The sequence below is a fragment of the Manacus candei genome, unplaced genomic scaffold, assembly GCF_025592945.1.
Source record: "Manacus candei isolate 608988 ecotype Guabito, Panama unplaced genomic scaffold, ASM2559294v1 h1tg000071l, whole genome shotgun sequence".
Classification (NCBI taxonomy): domain Eukaryota; kingdom Metazoa; phylum Chordata; class Aves; order Passeriformes; family Pipridae; genus Manacus; species Manacus candei.
The window spans coordinates 49351-69709 of NW_026138119.1; the positions used below are offsets into that span (position 1 = coordinate 49351).

Consider the following 20359-nt stretch of genomic DNA (forward strand, 5'->3'; position numbering starts at 1 on the left):
TGGAAAACACAACAAACAAAGCACGTGCACAGATTCACCACAACACCTGTAAAAGACCATCTAGTTCTGTCCTGGAGTCAATGCTCACCTTGCTCACCGGTACTCACCTGGATCACCTCCCCTCTGGTGCCTAGAGCCTCCTGGGACCAGGGCTCTGCATCTGAAAACAAAGAAAAAACAAACCAGAACAAGAAAATCTTTAACAGATCCAGTAAACATGGAGCCAAAAGCCACATCTTTGTGCTGATGTCAGGTGATGACCCACCTTCTTGCTCTGCTCCTCTGGCCTCTGTTCTGTTCAACTCTGCTTTACACCCTGTTCCCCTGACACGGTAAAGAAACCCTAACCAAAGTCACCCAGACAGATGGGGAGAGCTGAAAGAGTCTCCCTTCTCTTTAGGAAAACCACCCAGGGTCACTGTCTGCAGTCAAAGACTGCAGCTGTAGTTGCACAGAATATCTGGGTGAACAAGAGGAAAACTTAAGTGGCACATCTGAAAAGTCAGTGGATGCCTTCACAGGCATTTAGGGGGCTGCTGGACTCTGCTTTCTACCCATACTATGTTCAAAACAGCCCGGCAAGCCCTAAGCTGGCACCCAAGCCTTCCCTCCATCTCTGGGCTGTAACCCCCCACTGACTATTTGCAAACCTGGGTGTCTGTAGCCATCTTCAACACAAAGCAGCTTCACCTGAGGACTAGATCACACTTGTGAAAAAATACCAAGCTGCAGCTGAGATGATCAGGGGATCCCAAAAGATGCAAGGCTCCTAAGGAAAAGAAAAAAAAGATAACGAATTACAAAAGCACCTTACCAACACAGCACACAAAATTATTAAATTTAAAAACCCTCTGTTTGAGTGTAATCCTCTTCATTGCCATATATAGCTCTGCTTCTTTGGATGCCAGAGATGATGCTTCAATAAAGCAGTAATAGCTTGAGAAATCCCATTCAATGAAAGAATGGGAGAGCTCTTTTCCCATTGAAGCCCAGCTGCTGGATGACCTCCCTGGGCAAAGGCTGGGGTTAATATACCCCTGACCGTGCCCACCTCCCTTCCCTTCAGGCCCCGGGGGAAAGGGAGCAGCCCAATCCCAGAAGGTATAAAGGCTCTGGGAGCAGCAGCACCTGGGTGGCATCTCTGACTTAAAATCAGGATAGGTGAAGAGCCTGCCGTAGAAAAGGGCTGTTAATGAGAGCAGGTATTGTAGTCGGTATTGGATTTAGAGTTGGTATTGAATTAGGGCGGGAGCTGGAACGGGGCGGGCTAGAGAAGCGCGACGGGAGTTGGAGTTGGAGCGGCGGGAGTTGGAGCGGCGGGAGTTGGAGCGGCGGGAGTTGGAGCGGCGGGAGGGGAGTTGGAGCGGCGGAAGTTGGAGCGGCGGGAGTGGAGTTGGAGCGGTGGGGGCTGGAGCGGCGTGGGCTGGGGTAGCGCGGTATGGCCGCGTCTTACCTGTGGCAGCTGTGGGACAAGGGTGATCCTGGCGGTACCGGAACGGGGCGCGGGGGGGGCCGGGCTGAGCCCCCGGGGCTGCCGGGACCCTCCCGCGGGGCCGGGCTGAGCCCCCGGGGCTGCCGGGACCCTCCCGCGGGGCCGGGCTGAGCCCCCGGGGCTGCCGGGACCCTCCCGGGGGGCTTCGCGACGGGGGGTGTGGAGTGAGGTAATAACAGGAATCAGGAAATGCTTCCACGGACCCGCGCCCGGTTCGGTGGCTGTGCCGAGGTTTGAACCGGGAAAGAGCCGCTGTCCTGCGGTGAGGACCGGGGGAAACGGCTTTACAATGAGACTGGGGAGATTCGGATTAGAGATGAGGAAAAAATTGGGTGGACACGTATCGGAATAGGCTGTCCAGGGAGGTGGTGGAGTCGCCGTTGCTGCGGGTGTTCAAGAGGTGTGTGGACCTGGCGCTGGGTGACGGTTTAGGGGTTACAGTGGCAGTATTTGGTAATAGTTAGACTGTGATGCCGAAAAACCTGGTCAAAAAAACTGCTCAGAGGCTTTTGTATCTTTAAACAGCAAGGTATTTGTTTATTTGACATTGGGAACAAGGGTTGAACCTCAGGCTATCAGGTGCAGTTTGTGGGCCAGCCTGACACTCCATGGGCAACAAGAGCTTTCTGTGGTGGCACTGTTTGTCTGGGAGGAATTGTCTGTATTCAATTTTGGGAGCTGGACTTCCAGTTTTGGCTTTAGGATTCCTGCAAGGTAACCTGACCCCTTTTTCCCCAGAAAGAAAACTCTGATCTTCATGGTTTCAGGTACAGTTGGTGGGCCAGCCCTGGCACTCCTTAAGCAGCAAGAGCTTTCTGGTGTGGTACATGTGGTCTGTGAAGAATCTTCGTCCATATTCAATTTTGGGACTCGCACTGCCAATTTCGGCTCTAGGATTCCTGCAAGGTAACGTAAGCCCTTTCTCAGGGCCACGCTTAGAAACCCTGCCGCGAGGCCCCCAGAGAAGCCAAGGGGAGCTGGGATTCCCTGGAGTCCCAGGGAACCAAGGGGAAGGTGGGAAAGGGGCAGAGAGCAAACCCCCCCAGCTGCTTCTCCCTGCAGCCCCCACGGCAGGTGCAGCGAACACACACCAGTGTAGAGTTTTTAGGAGAGCTTTAAAATAAACTAAAAAACAATCAGTTCACTGAAAAATCCTTCTGCAGTCCACGCTGTCTAACAACTCAAACAGCTCACTAAGAAAATTACCTAATTTAGAAAAACAGAATTGTAGGACCTCAGTGCAGCTGCCCTGGGATTTCATGCCCCCTGTGCCTCTTGCATCAGGGAAAAGGACTCGGATGCAGTGGGAGGGACTGGGGGCAGTGGGCAGGGAAGGGGATGGGACTGGGGACACTGGAGAGGGACTAGGGGCACTGGGGGGATTTGGACTGGGAGTGGGGACACTGGGATGGCACTGAGATTTTCGGGGGACGGACGGACTGGGAGCGCTGGGATGGGACTGGGGGTCATTGGGGAGGGACTGGGGAACCGTGGGACTGAGGGCACTGGGATAGGAGTGAGATGCACTGAGGAGGGACTGGGCCGGGACTGAGGGCACTGGAGAGGCCCTGGGGGCACTTGGGGGAACTGGGCTGGGACAAGGATTGTCTGGGGAGGGACTGGAGGCACTGGGATAGGACTGAGAGACACTGGGGAGGCACTAGGACACAGTGGGGCACCACTGGGATGGGACTGAGGTCAGCGGAGAGGGAACTGGGATAGGACCAAGCCAGTAGGGAAGGACAGGGGTGCACTGTGGAGGGAGTGTAATACACCAGGGAAGCACTGGGATAGGAGTGGGATAACCGGGGAGGGAATTGGGATGGGACTGAGGGCAGTGGGAAGGGACTGGGATGGAACTGGGCGAACTGGGGAAGGACTGGGTTGCCCTGCAGGAGGACACTTGGGAAGGAATGGTTGCGCTGGCTTGCACTGAGAGAAGTGGGAAGGGACTGGGATGAGAGTGGGGGCACTAGGGTGGGACTGGGAGCACTGGTGGCACTGGACTAGGACTGGGAGAACTGGGGAGGGAGCAGGGAGGGACTGCCAAGTGACTGGGATGGGAATGGGATGCACAGGGAAAAGGAGCACAACGCACTGGGATGGGACTGGGGGCAGTGGGGAGGGAGTGCAGACACTTCAAGGGAGTTGGATTGCACTGGGTGCGACTGGGGGCACTGGGCTGAGACTAGGAGCACTGGAGAGGGACTGGGGTAGTAGGGAGGGACTGGGATGGGACTGAGGGCACTGGAGATGGACTGGGGAGAACTGGCCTGGCACTGGGGGCAGTGGACTGCAACTGGGATTCTCGGGGAGGGACTGGGGAAACTAGGATGGGACAGGGGTCATTGGGGAGGGATTGTGGACAGTGGGACTACAGGCACTGGGATGGGACTGGAAGCACTGGGAAAGGGACTGCAGGGACTGGGATAGGACTGGGAAGGGACTGCAAGGGGAATGTGACAGGACTGGGGAGGGGACTGGAGAGTGTGCCTGGGATGGGCCTGAGAATCTCTGGGGAGGGACTGGGAGCACTGGGATGGTACTGCTGCCACTGGGATGGGATGCAGTTGTACTGTGGAGGGACTAGGGAGGGACTGGGAATCACTTAGGAGGGACTGGGATGGGACTAGGCAAACTGGGGAAGGACTTGGTTGCACTGTGAGAGCACACTTGGGAGGGAAAGGAGGTGGTGGGTTGCACTGGGGGAAGTGGGGAGAGACTGGGGGGATGAGAGTGGGGGCACTGGGGTGGGACTGGGAGCACAGGTGACACTGGGCTAGGACTGGGGGAACTGGGGGAGGAGCAGGGAGGGACTGCGAGGGGGCTGGGAAGGGAACTGGGATGGTACTGGGATGGGAATGGGATGCATGGGAGAAAGGAGCAGAATGCACTGGGGAGGGACTGGGAGCAACGGGAAAGCCACTGCAGGGACTGGCATTGGACTGGGGAGGGACTGCAAGGGGACTGTGGCAGGACTGGGAAGGGGACTGGGGAGTTGGCCTAGGATGGGACTGGGATGCCCTGGGGAGGGACTGAGGTCACGGAAGGGCTGGGGGTGGGTCAGGGGCACTGGGGAGGGAACTGGGATGGGACTTGGATGTTCTAGGGAGGGAGTGGGATGCATCGGGGAAAAGGACTGGCATGCACTGGGAGGGACTGCGGGCAGTGGGGAGGGATGGGGATGGGACTGGGGACACTGGAGAGGGACTGGGGGCACTGGGGGGATTTGGGCTGGGAGTGGAGATACTGGGGTGGGACTGAGATTTTCGGGGGGCAGGGGGGACTGGGAGCACTGTGATGGGAGTGGGGGTCATTGGGGAGGGACTGGGGGCACTGCGATAGGAGTGAGATGCACAGGGGAGGGACTGGGCCGGGCCCAAGGGCACTGGAGAGGCCCTGGGGGCACTTGGGGGAACTGGGCTGGGACTGGGATTCTCTGGGGAGGGACTGGAGGCACTGGGATAGGACTGAGAGGCAACGGGGAGGCACTAGGACACACTGGGGCACCACTGGGATGGGAGTGGGAGCACCGGGAAGGGAATTGGGATGGCACTGGAGGCAGTGGGAAGGGACTGGCATGGGACTGGAGAGACTTCAAGGGAGTTGGATGCACTGGGTGCGACTAGGGGCACTGGGCTGAGACTAGGGGCACTGGAGAGGGACTGGGGGTAGCAGGGAAGGACTGGGATGGGACTGAGGGCACTGGAGATGGACTGGGGAGAACTGGGCTAGCACTGAGGGCACTGGACTGCAACTGGGATTCTCAGGGGAGGGACTGGGGAAACTGGGATGGGACAGGGGTCATTGGGGAGGGATTGTGGACAGTGGGACTACAGGCACTGGGATGGGACTGAGATGCACTTGGTGGGCACAGGGATGGGACTGAGGTCACTGGGGAGGGAACTGGAATGGGACTGGGAGCACTGGGAAAGGGACTGCAGGGATTGGGATAGGACTGGGAAGGTACTGCAAGGGGACTGTGTCAGGACTGGGGAGGGGACTGGAGAGTGTGCCTGGGATGGGCCTGAGAATCTCTGGGGAGGGACTGGGAGCACTGGGATGGGGCGCAGATGTACTGGGAAGGGACTGGGATTTGATTGGAAGCACTGGGAAGGGACTAGGAATCGTTTAGGAGGGACTGGGATGGGACTGGGGGCACTGATGATGGCTCTTGAATGCGCTTGGGAAGGACTAGTAGCACTGGGATGCAGTGGGGAAGGACTGGAGGCACTTGGATGGGACTGAGAGAACTAGGATGGCACTGAGGGTACTGGGGAGGTACCAGTGGCACTGGGTTGGGACTGGGTTGCACTGGGGGCACTTGGGAGCAAGTTGGATCACTGGGGAGGGAACTGGGATGGGACTGAAGGCATTGGGGAGGGACTGCAATGGGTTTGAGGCAACTTGGGAAGGACTGGGAGCACTGGGGAGTTTCTGGAGGGAACTGCACAGGGAGCTTGGTTGGACTGAGGGTACTAGGGATGGACTGGGATGGGACTGGGGTGCAGTGGGAGCAATTGGGAAGGAGTGGAGGCACTGGGGAAAGAACAGGGAGGGAACTGACTGCACTGGGATGGGGTTTGGGGCACTCGGGAGAAACTGGGAGGGATTTAGGAGGGACTGGAGACAGTGGGGAGGGACTGGGGACAGTGGGAAGAGACTGGAAAGGTGAAATTGAAACAGACTCACCTGAGTCATGGTCTAAGAAGTCCTGCTACAGCTGCTGAGCCCGAACAACAGCCGAGGGGCCTCAGCCCAAACTCTGGCCCCTCCTCCCCCTCATTGTTAACACCTGGGCCTTCTCCATAGAACAGCTGATTCTACCCAGTACTCCCAGTTCCCTCCAATGGCTTGCAATAGAATTACTAGACTCCCCAGAGTGCACAAAAATACAATCCCAATCTCACACTAATTTCTACTCAAAACCAACAGTCCCTGACCAAAACATCCAGTCCATATTCTAGCCCCCAACTCTATCCCAGCCCCTCAGTGATTTCAGCTCGAGACCCACAAGCTTTATTGCACTGCCAGCTCTGCTCTCTCAGCAGTAGCTCTGCATCTTGCCAGCACCGCCACGGGAAGCTGCTCCAGGTTCTCACTGCAGGATCTTCATCTCGGCGCCAGCTCTGTGACTTTCCAGCTCCCACCCTCACACTCCCAGTCCCAGTCCCCCAGGTGTTCCTGCAGCCCCAAAATTCCTATCCCAATACCAAAGACACAAGCCCAGCACTAGACTGACTTCAGCTCTACCCACCCAATCCACCTTCCCGCCCATCAATCCCTATATCAGACACACAGCCATTGCAGGGACGGTGCCACAGGCCCTATCTCACAGTGATTGCTGTCATTACTGCCCCAAGTGTTACAGTCCCAAGCCCAGAACCCATCCCTATCCCAGCCCCTCAGTGATTTCAGCTCGAGACCCACAAGCTTTATTGCACTGCCAGCTCTGCTCTCTCAGCAGTAGCTCTGCATCTTGCCAGCGCCACCACGGGAAGCTGCTCCAGGTTCTCACTGCAGGATCTTCATCTTGGCTCCAGCTCTGCCACTTTCCAGCTCCAACTTTACATTCCCAATCCCAGTCCCCCAGGTGCTCCTCCAGCCCCACAAACCCAATTCCAACTCCAGAGTCGAGATCCCTGCCCTAGACTGATTTCAGCTCTTCCCCCCAGTCCATGTTCCCGCCCATCAATCCCTATGCCACAGACATACAGATGTTTCAGCGACGGTGCCAGTCCCTGTCTCAATCCTACAGTGATTTCTGCTGCAGTGCCACAGTCCCTATCCCTGCTCCACAGTCCCTTTCCGAGCACCACTCTCCCTATCCCATACCCAGACCCACAACCTTTATTTCTCTGCCAGCTCTGCTGTCAGCTCCCGGTAAAGCTGCACGTCCCAATCCTAGCATCTTCCTTCTTTTAAAGGTCTGAGTTTTCCACTCCAGCTCTCAAGCCCACATTCCAGGCCAGGTCTGACTATTTTTATCCCAGCTCCATCCCTGCAGTACTTATGCCAGGCCCATGCTCCCTAATCCAGCCCCACTCTTGTTCTGCCCACAGTCCTACCGTCTTTATGTCTCCACCAGCTCTGCTGCCTGAGCTCCAGGTTCTCAGCTTTCTGCTGCCTCTGCCTCAGCTTTCTGCTGCCTCTGCCTAAATCTGCTCCTGGGTATCTCTGCAGCCCGGGGCTGTTGACAAGGTCACAAATCAGTCTTTGTCGTTCACTTAAATATCTCTAGGAGCTGTCCCACCCATCCCAACGGAAACAGCAACAAAACAATAGAATAAACAATGAAGTAGTCAAAGATGAAAATAAAAGTAAAATAAAATTATAATAGAATGAAACATCTTTTATTACTTTTCTTTGTAACAATACTTTCAACACCAGCCCCACTGAGAGGCTGCATCCTAGTCCTTCTGGTTCGGGGGAGCACCCCTGAGCACGGGTCGCTCCCCCACTGAGCACTGACCAAAGCTGGCCGGCACAGCTGCCCGGGACACCGCCTGCCCAACGCCCTGCCTCGGCAGCTGTGGGGGACCGACCCCGGCTCCCCCTGGATCGGCAGCCGATGGGGTGCTGCCCCATGGCTCCCCACCGCTCCCTGGAGCGGCAGCCGCGAGGGTCCCACCCTGGCTCACCGCCGCTCCTCGGCCCAGCGGCCGCGCCGCTCCCGGGCCGCTCCCGCGCCGCCCCAGCCCCGCCGCCGAACTGCCCTCAGGGCTCCCTGCCCACGCCCTTTATAGCCCGCGGCCCGCACAGCCCCGCCTCCCTCGTGCCAGCCCAGCCAATCCCAGCGTCCGGCAGCGTCCGGCCCCGCCAATCCCCGCCTGCCCGTTCCCGCCCTGCCCGTCCACAAGAACCCCGCTGTCCCCTCAGGCCCCGCTCCCAGGGGCTGCTCCGCTTCCGCCCGCTGCCCGCCTCCCTCCCCTTCTCCCGGGAGAACTACGGGACGGGACGGGACCGCGGACCTCCCGCCCGCCCTTTCAACAGCGCCTGCGGGCACCGCGGCAGCGCAGGCGCGGCTCCGCCGGATCCCGAAGCAAAGGCGCCGAGAGCGGCGCCTGAGGGGAACGCGGGGGCCGCGGGGGCCGAGGTGGAAAGGGGGGCGGCTCCGCGCCGCGGCTGAGCGGGCAGAGCTTGCTCGACCGCGGCCCCATTGAAAGGGCCGCCGCCGCTCCCGCCCCCTCCCCGCCTCCCGGAAGAACTCCCAGACGGGACGTGAGCGCGGAGCTGTGCCACCCGCCCTCCCTGGTCCCAACAGGGCCTGTCGGGGGCTGCGGCAGCGCAGGCGCGGCTCCGGAAGCAAAGGCGCCGGCACCTACAGCGCCTGAGGGGAACGTGGGGAAGGGGGGCGGCGCCGCGACGCGGCTGAGCGGGCACAGCTTACGGGACCGCGGCCCCATTGAAAGGGCGGGCTACGATTGGACGGAGCGGAGAAAAGCGGGCTGGGAGTGGCGGGCCGGGATCGGACCTGCACGTCGGGAGCCAAAACCTCCCGGAGAGAGCGGCCCCTGTGCCCAAGACAGGCCACGTGCCTGGAGCGGCAGCCGCGGGAGTCCCGCCCCAGCTCACCGCCGATCTCGCCCCGCCTCCTGCAGCTCCAGCGCCGCTTCCACCTCCGCCGCCGAACTGCCCCCCCGCGCCTCCTCCCACGCTATTTATAGCCCGCGGCCCGCATAGCCCCGCCCCCCCGTGCCAGCCCCGCCAATCCCCGCCCGCCCGTTCCCGAGAACCCCGCTGGCCCCGCAGGCCCCGCTCCCGGAGCCCCTCCCGCCCGCTGCCCGTCTCCCTCCCCTTCTCCTGGGAGAGCTCCCGGACGGGACGTGACCGCGGAGCTCCCACCGCCCTTCCGTGGTCCCAGCAGCGCCTGAGGGGAACGTGGGGACGGTGTCGCGCGGAGGGGCCGCGCCGCGGCTGAGCGGGCAGAGCTTGCGGGACCGCGGCCGGATTGAAAAGGCGGGCTGTGATTGGACGGCGCCGAGAAAGGCGGGCCGGGATTGGCGGGCCAGACGCTGCCTCGGGCCCGGATTGGCGGGGCTTGGAGCCCGCGGGGCCGCGGCCGCGGGTGGCGGGAGGTGCTCGGGTGGTCGGGAGGAGGGACGAGGGCCGTGTCGGAGGGGCCCTTCCCGCGGGTCCGTGGCCGCCCCGGGTCCCGCCCCCGGGGCCCTGTCCCCTGCCCCGCCCCTTGGTCGGGCTGCACCCCCGGGGTCCCGGCCCCAAGGCCCCTGCAGAGCCCCTCGGGGAGCCCCCCACCGGCACACGGGGCGGTTCTGGGTCCCGAAGGCGGACTGTGCGGCATGGGGGACCGGGGAGCAGCGGCGACGTGGTGGGCCGGGAGTCGGCGGCGGGGAGCGGGGAGGACGCAGAGCGGCAGTGCGCCTCTGACCGCCTCTCCCCACGCAGAGTTCTGCTTCTGCGGGGACTTAGACTGCCCCGACTGGGTGCTGGCTGAGATCAGCTCCCTGGCCGAAATCTTTTAAGTGCCCGCCCCCACCCCAATCCCCCTGCCCGCCCCAGGCCCGCTGCCCACCCTCCTTCTCCTGCGCAGTCCCCGCTGCTGCTGAAGTTCAGCGCTATTTCAGTACTTGTTCTACTTGTGCTTCTGAAAAAAAGCTATAATCAGGATAGCCAAAGCAACATAGAAAGTCTATTCCATCTTCAACTACATTACAGGGCAAAGGAAATAAGTGATCCTACCCATCAGTGGAACAGGGAAAGAATGAAGATTAAGTCTGTGAGCTATATAAGAGAAAAATCCCACTGTAACAACTTAGAACATTGCTCCAAGACCACAGTCACAGGAAAAGGGAAGAGAGCCAGGGGCAGAAACTGTAAGGCCAAAAAGATGATGGACACATCTGTGCATCAATCAGGTTCAGAGGTCACTGCATGCCCCAAGCCTAACGAGTTCTCTGGTTTATGTGTGTTATACACCTATTAATTACTTGAATAGAAAATTTACAATTGAACTTTCACAAAGGTTACAGAGTGATATCCCTGCACTGACCATTGCAGCTGAGCTTCTGCTACAGATTCTGACACGTCAGGTGACTGAATGTTTGCTTGTTTTCTAAGCTCTCCTTACAGTCCCTCCAGGTCATGAAATATAGAGGGGATTTCTTGAGAGGCAGCTTTTAGACCTCATTCCCTCACCTTCATGGTCAATGCCATCAGCGTCACTCTCCCTCTCTTCTTGCTCTTCATTGAGAGTTCCTCGTGTTAGTATTAGCTCAGAGGGACCCATTGCAGAAGCATCAGGTCCTTGAAGGGAACAGAAACGGCTGTACACAAACCAGCTTGCTAAAGGTAAGGGAGTGTGTGCACTGACAACTTCTGTCTGCACAGAAACCCAGCAATGAACACCTGCTCTAAGGGGACAGAAAGCTGCTTGTGGATCCCAGACACAGGACAGACTCCATCAGCACCTACTCGCCTCATCTAAGGAACAGTGCAGCCAACAACAGAGCTTTCTCATATTCTGATCTGACTGTTTCGCCTTTTCTAAAGTATTTCATTATTTCTAGTAGGTCCACTGCTTTAGCTACACAGCGGGGTTTCTTCCAAACCTGTGACTGACACAGGAAGAGCTGAGTGTGACCAATCCCACAGGAACTAAAGCCCCGCTCCTCTAACATGGAGCTGCTTTCACACTTCTGCTGTGAGGACAAAGAAGCACTGTACTACTTCACAAGGCAAACTCTTCAGAAAACTTCTGCAGTAACCTTTATCTTCCTGGGGAGGTACCTGCCAGTGTGCTGCCCTGCACACACACGCTGCCCATGTCCTTCCACAAGTGTTCCAGCTGCTCTCTCTTTTGTTTATTTTGAGCTTTCTCCCGTAGACAAAGATTTACATGTGGATTCTGAGAACATTTAAAACAGCAGGAGAAGAGAAACCTTACCCAAACCCAGCAGCCTGTCCCCCAGTCAGAGAGCAGAAGTCACTATGCAGGTCTTACATTTCAACTAAGGTTACACAGAACTTCTGACTAAGCATGGAAAGCAACCTCCAGTCAGGTGGGATTCTAGGACATTTTCTAGGACATCTAGGTGGGATTTTAAGCAGCACCAGGAAGCCAAACTCTGTGTAGCTGTGCCTGCAGAGAACTGTCCTTTGGACAGCCAGAACTCAAGGTGAGCAGAGCTACAGATTTTGGCACTGCAATTCAGTATTTCTTACTAAGTCAAACTAGTACTCTTCACTGGTGCAGGAAGATACAGGGATAGTCTCAACAAATCCCTTTGGAAATTTATTTTTAAGAACTAACTATCCATCTGAATGGAAGACACAATCTTATTTCCCAATCATTTTCACACAATTAGCTCAAATATTAACACTAAACCAGTGAGCAACATCTGTTTTACAAAAAAAAAGGCAAATGGTGGACTCCTTCAGGACAGGAGTTTTCCCACAGTGAGTATGACTAGTAAATGAAATGTTAGACCCTCTCAACATAAAGGCAATTGTGTGCATAAAAGTGACCCAAGATACACTGTTCAGGTGTAAAACAGCTAAAAACACTTACCAGTGTTTTTCTCAGGCGCTCGTATTCTGGACGATACTCTCTGAAAAGGTGAATAAAGGGAGTGCATTCAGTCTGAAAAACACATGATTTGTATTGCAGAAGGATCATCCTGGAGGCTTCTTTTTACTCAAAAAAAGAGTTTTCTCTAGGCTTTCATGTTTGAGAGACATTTCAGAAAGACTAACAGTACTTTTTTCCCCAGATTTGGATTCTGAAACCAATGGATGCAAAATCAATGAACATATTTCATTAAAACAGCAACAATTCAAAACTTGGTATGGAATTACAAGAAAAAAATTACTTCACAGACTTGCTGGCACAGATAGCTTTTACTTTTTCATGGAACAGCACAAAAATTCATCTCTGAATAGTTCCTTTTTACTGCTGCTTTTTATGCTGATACTGGACACCCTAGGCTACCTTGGCTATGGCAACTGTACACTCCTTCAAATCAAAGGAGCAGACTCATGAATCAGGACCTTCAGGAAGTGGTCACTGGGTTGCGGACCAGAAGTTATCCCCTTACCTCTCCTATTCATCTACAGCTTCAGAAAGCTGGGTAAAAAACTCACCCAGTCCTGTGCCAAACACTGCAGAAACACCAACCACCTGGAAAAGAAAACACACCAGAACTAGAGAGTAACGGAGCCAGATTTTTAATACAGAAAAAAAACCAAAATAAAAACAAACAAACAAACAATCCCCCACAACGACAACAAAAAAATCAACACCACCGAAAAACCCAACAACAATGAACTACTAATCTAAACCTAACGACACCCATTTAATCAGCACAGTGGCCTAAGAGTGGGCAGTAACACTTCTGCTTCTGTCCATCTTGCTTTCAAACTCTTCCTCCATTTGCTGTTCATGTTTGTTACTTCTGCTTTTTGGTTGTCGGTGATTTTCTGTTTGGTGAGTTGTTGGGGTATTTTGGGAGGTGTTTCTTTGGGGAAGGAGGTTTGTTTGGTATTTTTTAACACTGTAGGGCAATTCAAAAGAAAGGTCAAGTCTTTCTGCTGTTTACTTGTTAATTGTTAATAACCCAAGTTCTCATTCTGCATCTAGGGTTATAAGTGGTTAGCAAGTATCAGTGTACTAGAATTAAAGTGCAAAAGAGACAACAAGAACTGACCTTTTGGCTCTGAAATAGTCTAATACTTTTTATTTAGCCAAAGCACATTTAAAAGGTCCCCAGAACAGCAAGAGAGGGAGAATTTAATCAGTTGCTATGACAATACATTCAAAATGCACATCTACTTTCTAATTTCAACTTGTCTCTCATTACACTTCTGGCCATTTGTTCTGCTTGTATTAAATCAATTCTCTAAAAATACCTTGAATTAAGACTATTACCAGCCAGAATCCTACATCCTCTAATGAAAATTCTCCCTCTTTTTCATAGGCAAGACAGTCTCAACTACTGACTTCCAAATGGAAGACCTTTCCCAACACAGCCTTGCATTTGATCATTAATACAGTAAATATGCAGACAGCTCTCCAAAGGATTTTAAGCATTAAGGCCAGGCACTGTGCCAATATATATAAATATTTATACTTTCCCTGAACTTCAGTACAAGCTGCCTTTTACTCCGTAATCCTCTTCATATGACCTGCTCTCCATCCAGTGCTCCAACAGTCCTGACAGGCAGATAAATATGACCTGATCAGCAAATAAGGAACAGGAAGTATGTTAGTTCTGTATATGGGACCACTACAATCCTTTTTGAAATTCTGTATATTGTTCCACATAGGACACTCACAATATTTTTGTTTTGGCTCTGTTATCATTATCTACATGAATGGAATCATTTCGTTCCTGTAATATCCACAGAGCCAAGAGGGCTTGCTTTTTCTTTAGTAAAAGCTGATGACAAACACAATCAGCTAAAACCTTTAGCACAGACTATGGGATCATTAACAGCCTCCAATGGATAGTGTTGTCAGAGAAACAATTAATTTGTCCTCTCAAAACCTGGTTGGGTGGAAGAACAATCTTCTTCTTGCACAAGCAAATATAAAGGGGTTTTTTGTTCATTTATTTGTTTTTGAGATTCTTTCCCTTCTTCCTATGTAGTACATTGCCCAACTGTACTTGACACTTTCAGAACAAGGAAAATTACCTCAGGTGGGAAATGCTGCAGCAAAGAACACTGCCTCTTACCAGCCTATCTGAGCTTTCATCTTGTGATTAATCACAGTTCAATATTAAATTATTCAGGCTGCCATTCAGTGTGACAAGCTGCAGTGTAACAAGCTGCAGTGTGACCTCAACACAGGTCATCAACAGATTACAGTTCAAAAGGGCAGTGCAAAGCCCCTTTACAGAAGGACAGAATGGTGGGGGTTGGACAATACCTCTGGAGATCATCTAGTCCAATCTCTGCTGCTCAAAAAGCGGGATGAGGTAGAATAGGTTGCTCAGAACTTTGCCTGAGCAAAAGTGTTTTAAGCATCTCCCGGGATGGAGACTCCACAATTTCTCTGGACCAGTCCAGACGAGGACTTCTTAAGTTATTGTTTTCAGTGGGAAGGTAGGGACAGAAACAAGCGATCCCAAAACTTCAAACCCATCCCCACAGCGGTCCAGAGCAGCTCGAGCCCAGGCTCCTGCCTTCCCAGGGCCGGGCTCTTCTTTCTGCGGGGCACCCACCAGCCGGGCACTGCCCTGCCCGGCGGCCCCGAGCGCTTCAGGCCCGGCCAACGCCTCGCTCTGCGCAGGCGCCGCTTCCCAGCCCGCCCCGACCGCCGGGCGCTGCCTCACAGTCGCCGCCTGGCGGACACGGCCGGGAGCGGCACTGCAGCCGCGCGGCACCCCCCTTGCGAGACCCGCGGCGCCTTTCGCGAGGACGGGCCTTTCTTCCCTAAAACCTGCCCTTCCCTAGGAAAAGCTGAGCAATCCACAGAGTTGCTGTTTCCAGCCCAGCTTCCCAAAGGACTTCTCTCTCCCGGCAGCACAGACCCTCCCCGGGGAACTGCAATGCCAGGGCACATCCAAACCCAGCCCTGTCGCCTGCCGCTCTCTCCGCCCTTCTCCCCGCGGCGGCACGCAGGTGCAAGTTTCTCCGCAGAGGCGAGAAACTTGCCTGTCGCTTCCCCTGCCTGCAGTCCCCCGATGGCCGCGGGAGAGGCAGAAGAGCGGCCGCGCCCCCGCCGCTTACCCCGGGGACGATGTCCTGGAGAGCCCGACGTCGGATCTGCCGCCGTGGGTCGCTTCCAGGGGGAGGAGCCGGCGGCGCAGCCCCGACAGCATCTTCGGGGCACGGCGGGACAGGAGCGAGAGCGGGAGCGGAGCGGAAGGGGACGGCCCTCTCCCTGGGGTCCTCGCACGTGAGCCGCGCGCCGCGGCGCCGAGAAGGGGCTGCCCGCACCGGTGCCTACCACCGCCGACGAACCTGCCGCCCGCACCCGGCACCGCCGAGCGCCCCGCCCTGTCCCCACAGCGGGAAGCGGCGCGGCGAGACGGTGCTGCGGCCCGGGGCGGGGGTCCGGGTGGCGGCGGAGGTCAGGCAACAGGATAGACGCCTCTCTGAGGCAAGGGGGCCTCTCGCCGCCATCTTTAGTGTGGCCTCGGCTAAGTTCCGGTCCTGGTGGCGCCATCTTGAGTGTGGCCTCAAGGCGAACTTCCGGGTCGAGGCCGCCATCTCTTTGTACGGACTTGGAGGACTTCCGGTTTGGTCGCCGCCATCTTTATTTTGGGGCGGCTTCGCAGCACTTCCGGTGTGGAGGGCGCCATCTTTGCTGGTGCGCTTTTGAAAACAGTCCGGTCGCTCTCTACTTCCGGTGACCGAGTTTACCCAAATTAACGTCTCTCGCTAATTCCTGCGCTTTCACCCCAAAAATCTTCATGTTATTCCCCCCACACACACCCCGGGAGAGACGGGAGACCGCGAGTCCCGCCGTGCCGCCGGAACCGGCCCTTAAGTTGAGCAGGGAGCGCTGCAGCGGCACAAGATTCACTGCGCAGGCGTCGCCATTTCCTCTTCTGGCCGCCCTTAATTACCACGTGATCGCCGACGTCTTGCTAACGACTGCGCATGCGCCGGAGTCGCTACTTTGGCCGCCCCCCCTCACCACTCGAGCACCCGGCTTCTCTTTCTTACTGCGCGCGCCTCGCCCGCTTTTCTGGGGCCCCCCTTCTGACATTTCGCGGCCGAAGCGCCCTTTACGTAGTCGTCGTTGAAATGATTGCGCATGCGCAAAATGGCGCCATCTTGCCCTTTGTTATGTGAAGCATTGGCTTCGTTTCGCTATTGCGCATGCGCTATGTTGCCGCCACGTTGCCCTTTTTTTTTTTTTTCCTACATGAGATTTGGCTTCGTGGAGCAATTGCGCATGCGTGCTTTAATTTACTGAAGTACGCTTCTAGTTACCGCCCACGCGCAGTATCTCGAGATCAGCATTAAAGGGCAGCAGCAGCGATTCCGGCACTTTTTTTTTGCCTATTTGTTTTGTTTGTTTATTTGTTTCATTTTATATATTTCCTATTTAAATGGTTTTTTTATTTTCTATATTTTATTTTTTTAATTTTGTTTTTCTTTCAAATTTCCGTTTCTTTGGGTTGTATTTATATTATTTCTAATTCTCTTCTTTTTGGGCCTTTGTTTTTTTGATTTCTTTATTGTTTTCCTTAAAAGCTTTGTGAGGTGGCCACGCCCCCACGCTGGGGGTGTGTGGGGGTGAGACCTTGATAAGACTATATTTTCTTTCGTCGACATCTATGTTCTCTATAGATTCAATTGTACTTATGCCTCTGTATATGTACAGATAGGCATACACCTGTTCTCAGAGACATGAGGTAGTCTTGCCTGTGGGAATAGAAATTTTTGTAATTTGACTTAAAAACCACTCAAAACTATACTAAGAACTGTATAGATGAATTGTTCCATTTCCACGGGAAATCAGCATTTTTTAAATAAAGGAAGATGTTATATTGGTTTCCTAAAATTTTTTTTGTTCTCGATACGCTGCTTCTCTGAGGTATTTAAAATATTTTAATTGCCGAGAATGATTGTTTGTTATGGAAATGGATGACTCAACCAGTTATCTGCAAAAAATAGCTACCGTTCAGTCAATCTTGTGAAGTTTTGAGTGCATTTTAGAAGATAATTACTTTAATTCTACATATGTAATATACCTTCCCCTCCTCCTCCGAAGAAATAAACTTTAATGGTTATGGGGATTTTTTTCTCCATGAATTACGTATTTTATGTATTAGCTCTCTTAAAAATAGTCATTGAAGTTTTATCCCCATGTTGGAGCTGCCTTGGTTGTTGGTGTTTTACCAACAGCTAGCATTCTGGTTTGGGATCTACTGGCTTTACAGGATTTTATTTAGATTTTTCACCCTTCTTTGAATCAGTGCCAGAACTGGCATTCAAATATCAAAATTCTCCACTGCACACCGAAATTTTCCCTATCTAGTTGGTGTCAAATGGGATGCTGACTACATTTAAGAGAATGCTATTGTGGCACTTCTAATTTATTAGTTCTAAGTAAACTGTTTTTGATAGTAAAATATTTTTTATATTGGATCTGTGCATGTATTATGATGACTGGCTTTTCTCAGTATCCAGTAAAATGCCATCAAGATATGTCTCGTAGTCCTTTGCTTTTCATCTGGCAGGAAAGTCACCACACAAGTGCACTTTTAGTTGTGTAGTGTGAATGCAAATCGTTCTGGTGTGGCATCTTGAGGGCAGCATAGGACAGTAAACCTGACCTATGCACTTGGCCATCTTGAAGCTGACTAGTTTCTGCTACTTTCAGGCATACTGAATAGGCGTGCTTTCTATGGAAAACTCTCAGCAGGTGTCTGAAATTACGTTACACCTTTACGTTTCGGAAGCCGGCGCTCGGGAGGGGCTCTGCTGCGGGCCCGACCCCTCAAGGCGGTGCCGGCCGAGGCCCTTCGCTGCACAGGGGCGCGGGGCTGCAGTTCCCGGCGGCGGCGGCCAGGCCGCTCGCTCGCAGCCCGGGACTACAGCTCCCGGCGGGCCCTGCGGCGGCGCCGCGCCCGATGCGCCGTGGGAGGGGCCGTAGGGACGAGGCGGGCGCGCGGGACCGTGCGCCGGGAGCGGGATGTGCGCGTTGAGCTCCCGGCGCCTCTCCCGCGCGGGACGGAGTCGCGGGAGCGACGCTGGAGGGGTGAGGTCTCCGTCTGGCCGCCCGCATGGAGCTGAGCAGCGCAGAGGCGGCATCCACCCGGTTCCTCGGCCTCACTCAGCGGTACCGGAGACGGGGGCTGAGCTCGGGCGGGGCGCGGCGCGGTGCGGACCCGCCCTGGCCGTGGTGGAGAGGCGGCGCTTTGCCTCCACCGACCGGGGCCGGAGGGGCCGCGCGAACGGGCGGGCGGCCCTCGGGCAGCGCAGCGGCGGGAGCCCCTGAGCCGCAGCCGCCTCCCTCAGAGCTGCTGCAGGTGGCGTGAGCGGAGTCGGACGAGTGTCTTCGGAATCTGTTTCGGAGCTTATTCAGCGTTGCCCTCGCGCAAGCAGATACCACTAGGATATCTCTGCAGTTATCCGATTGCTGAGTGCGCTTGTACCTGTGACTGCTTCTTAGATGAAAATAGGTTGACCCATACTGGCAAGTAGACATGTGGAATGTGAGGAGAATGGCGAGCCAGAGGGCACGCGCGCTATGTCGTTGTGATCACACAGGTGCAATCTGCAAACTCGTTCCCTTCTGCCACTACCCTTCCGCCCCCAATTAAAGTGCTTTCCAGTGTCGAACTCCTAAAAGCCAAAACTTGTGATTTGACACTAGGATCCTAAAACCGTATAGATTTAGATCAGCAAATATGTTTATGCTTCGTTGTTCAACTTTCAGGACTGTTGAAGTTTGTAGGAGCTTCTGTTGAAATGGGGGGAAGCTAGTCCTATCTCCTCTTCGTCATTACTCTTCGTTTATACAACAGCGCCTGTTTCTAGACAAATGGGAGACAGAGGTGCGGTGTACCTTAGGTGCTGTACAGATGCGTGTGAGCTAATTTTTTCATGTCAGTAAAGGGTCATCTGTATTTAAACACTTTGCAATATAAGTAAATTTTAAATTAAGTCAAAGTGATCTGAGCCACTGAGGAGCTAACCTCTTCGGTGCTGGCAGTTCACCTTAATAGGATGAAAACTACTCTAAAACTGTCATAACTGGAGCAACAGTTTTTCTGACGTAGTAGATCAGGTCAGGACTGAGAAAGGATGTAATTCAATGAGAAAGATTAATGTAAACAGTTGATGTTAATCACAGTGTGTTTTTTAAATTAGCTGATGTGATGTGTCAGAGAGCTGAGTACAAATCATGATGGTAACCACGAACAGAAAGCCAAAGAGGTACACAGGCAAGAATTCATTAGGGAGTATATGCACTTACGCAAATAGCGTGATAATGTAAATCTTACCTATGCATAAATCGAGGCTAAGACGCCTAACTTTCATGAGGTTGTCTGTGTAGCGTTTGTGTTGGTGTGAGATTCTGCTTTAATTACTTGATACAAAGGAGATGACACTTATGAAGTAGTTAGGTTGAGAAGAAGCAGAGATTAGCTATTGGGTATAATTCTGATTTTTCAAAGAACTGCTAGTGTGTTTGAAAGTTAGGTATGTTTTCAGTAGTTTGGGGACACAAATGGATTAGAATATTAATATTAAAACACTTGTTTTAATCATTTGTTCAGATATACTCTAGGTTTTTTAATTAGTGAGAGCAGTGTGAGAAAAATGCTTTTAATACCCGAAGGTATGGTTTGTGACAAGCCACTATATGTCCTCAAGTCATTGGAGTGCAGTTTGTGGAGAGGATTGGACCATAAACCTTTCTGATGCACAAACTGCTCTTCAAGTGTTTTCTGAGCTTGTCTGTATTTTCCCTCTGTATCATGTGGTCTGAGAAAACATTATTTCTCCAATGAAACTTGCTTGTTCCTCATGTTCTCCACATCATTTGATGAATATACCCTGTCTCTCTAGGTCTGTGAATTTATGTAACCTTGGTAGGAATAGATCTTAGGCGTTTGGGCTGGGCTGGAGTCCTGTGGATTCACCTTACAAGGCATGCGTGGTTATCACATCTTTCTTTTTCACCTGTGTCACCATAAATGTCTGTGACTGTGAGATTGCACTAGAGGCTGGCTGTGATATTGCGGTAACTCATCTCAAGACCTGATGAATGTGAAGCCTCTTCCAGTTTCCTTGCAGAATGTGACAGCACTGTCTCCTTGTTATTGTATATATACTGCTCCTGTCCGCATGCTTATCGTGTCTGTGCTTATCATTGTGTATAGAACTCTAATACAGCCCTGCTCTGTGTCATTCTGTCACCAGCAAAACTGGTGAAATGTGAAA

At 53.6% G+C, this 20359-nt stretch overlaps 1 protein-coding gene and 1 long non-coding RNA gene across 5 annotated transcripts in view; one reads left to right on the forward strand and one right to left on the reverse strand.

The window, feature by feature from the left end:
* Positions 1-216: 216 nt before the first annotated feature.
* On the reverse strand, positions 217-1630 carry LOC127479922 (uncharacterized). Its single transcript, XR_007907724.1, has 3 exons — positions 1454-1630; positions 651-769; positions 217-324 (listed from the first exon to the last, which is right to left on the reverse strand). It is a non-coding gene; the product is annotated as an uncharacterized LOC127479922 (long non-coding RNA).
* Positions 1631-18046: 16416 nt separating this feature from the next.
* GARNL3 (GTPase activating Rap/RanGAP domain like 3) overlaps positions 18047-20359 on the forward strand; it is a 39622-nt gene continuing 37309 nt past the window's right edge. For all 4 annotated transcript variants that reach the window (XM_051807759.1, XM_051807758.1, XM_051807760.1 and 1 more), the window contains exon 1: positions 18047-18248. In XM_051807759.1, coding sequence (XP_051663719.1) covers positions 18193-18248 — 56 coding nt within the window. In that variant the 5' untranslated portion in view covers positions 18047-18192. The remainder of the gene's footprint in view (positions 18249-20359) is intronic.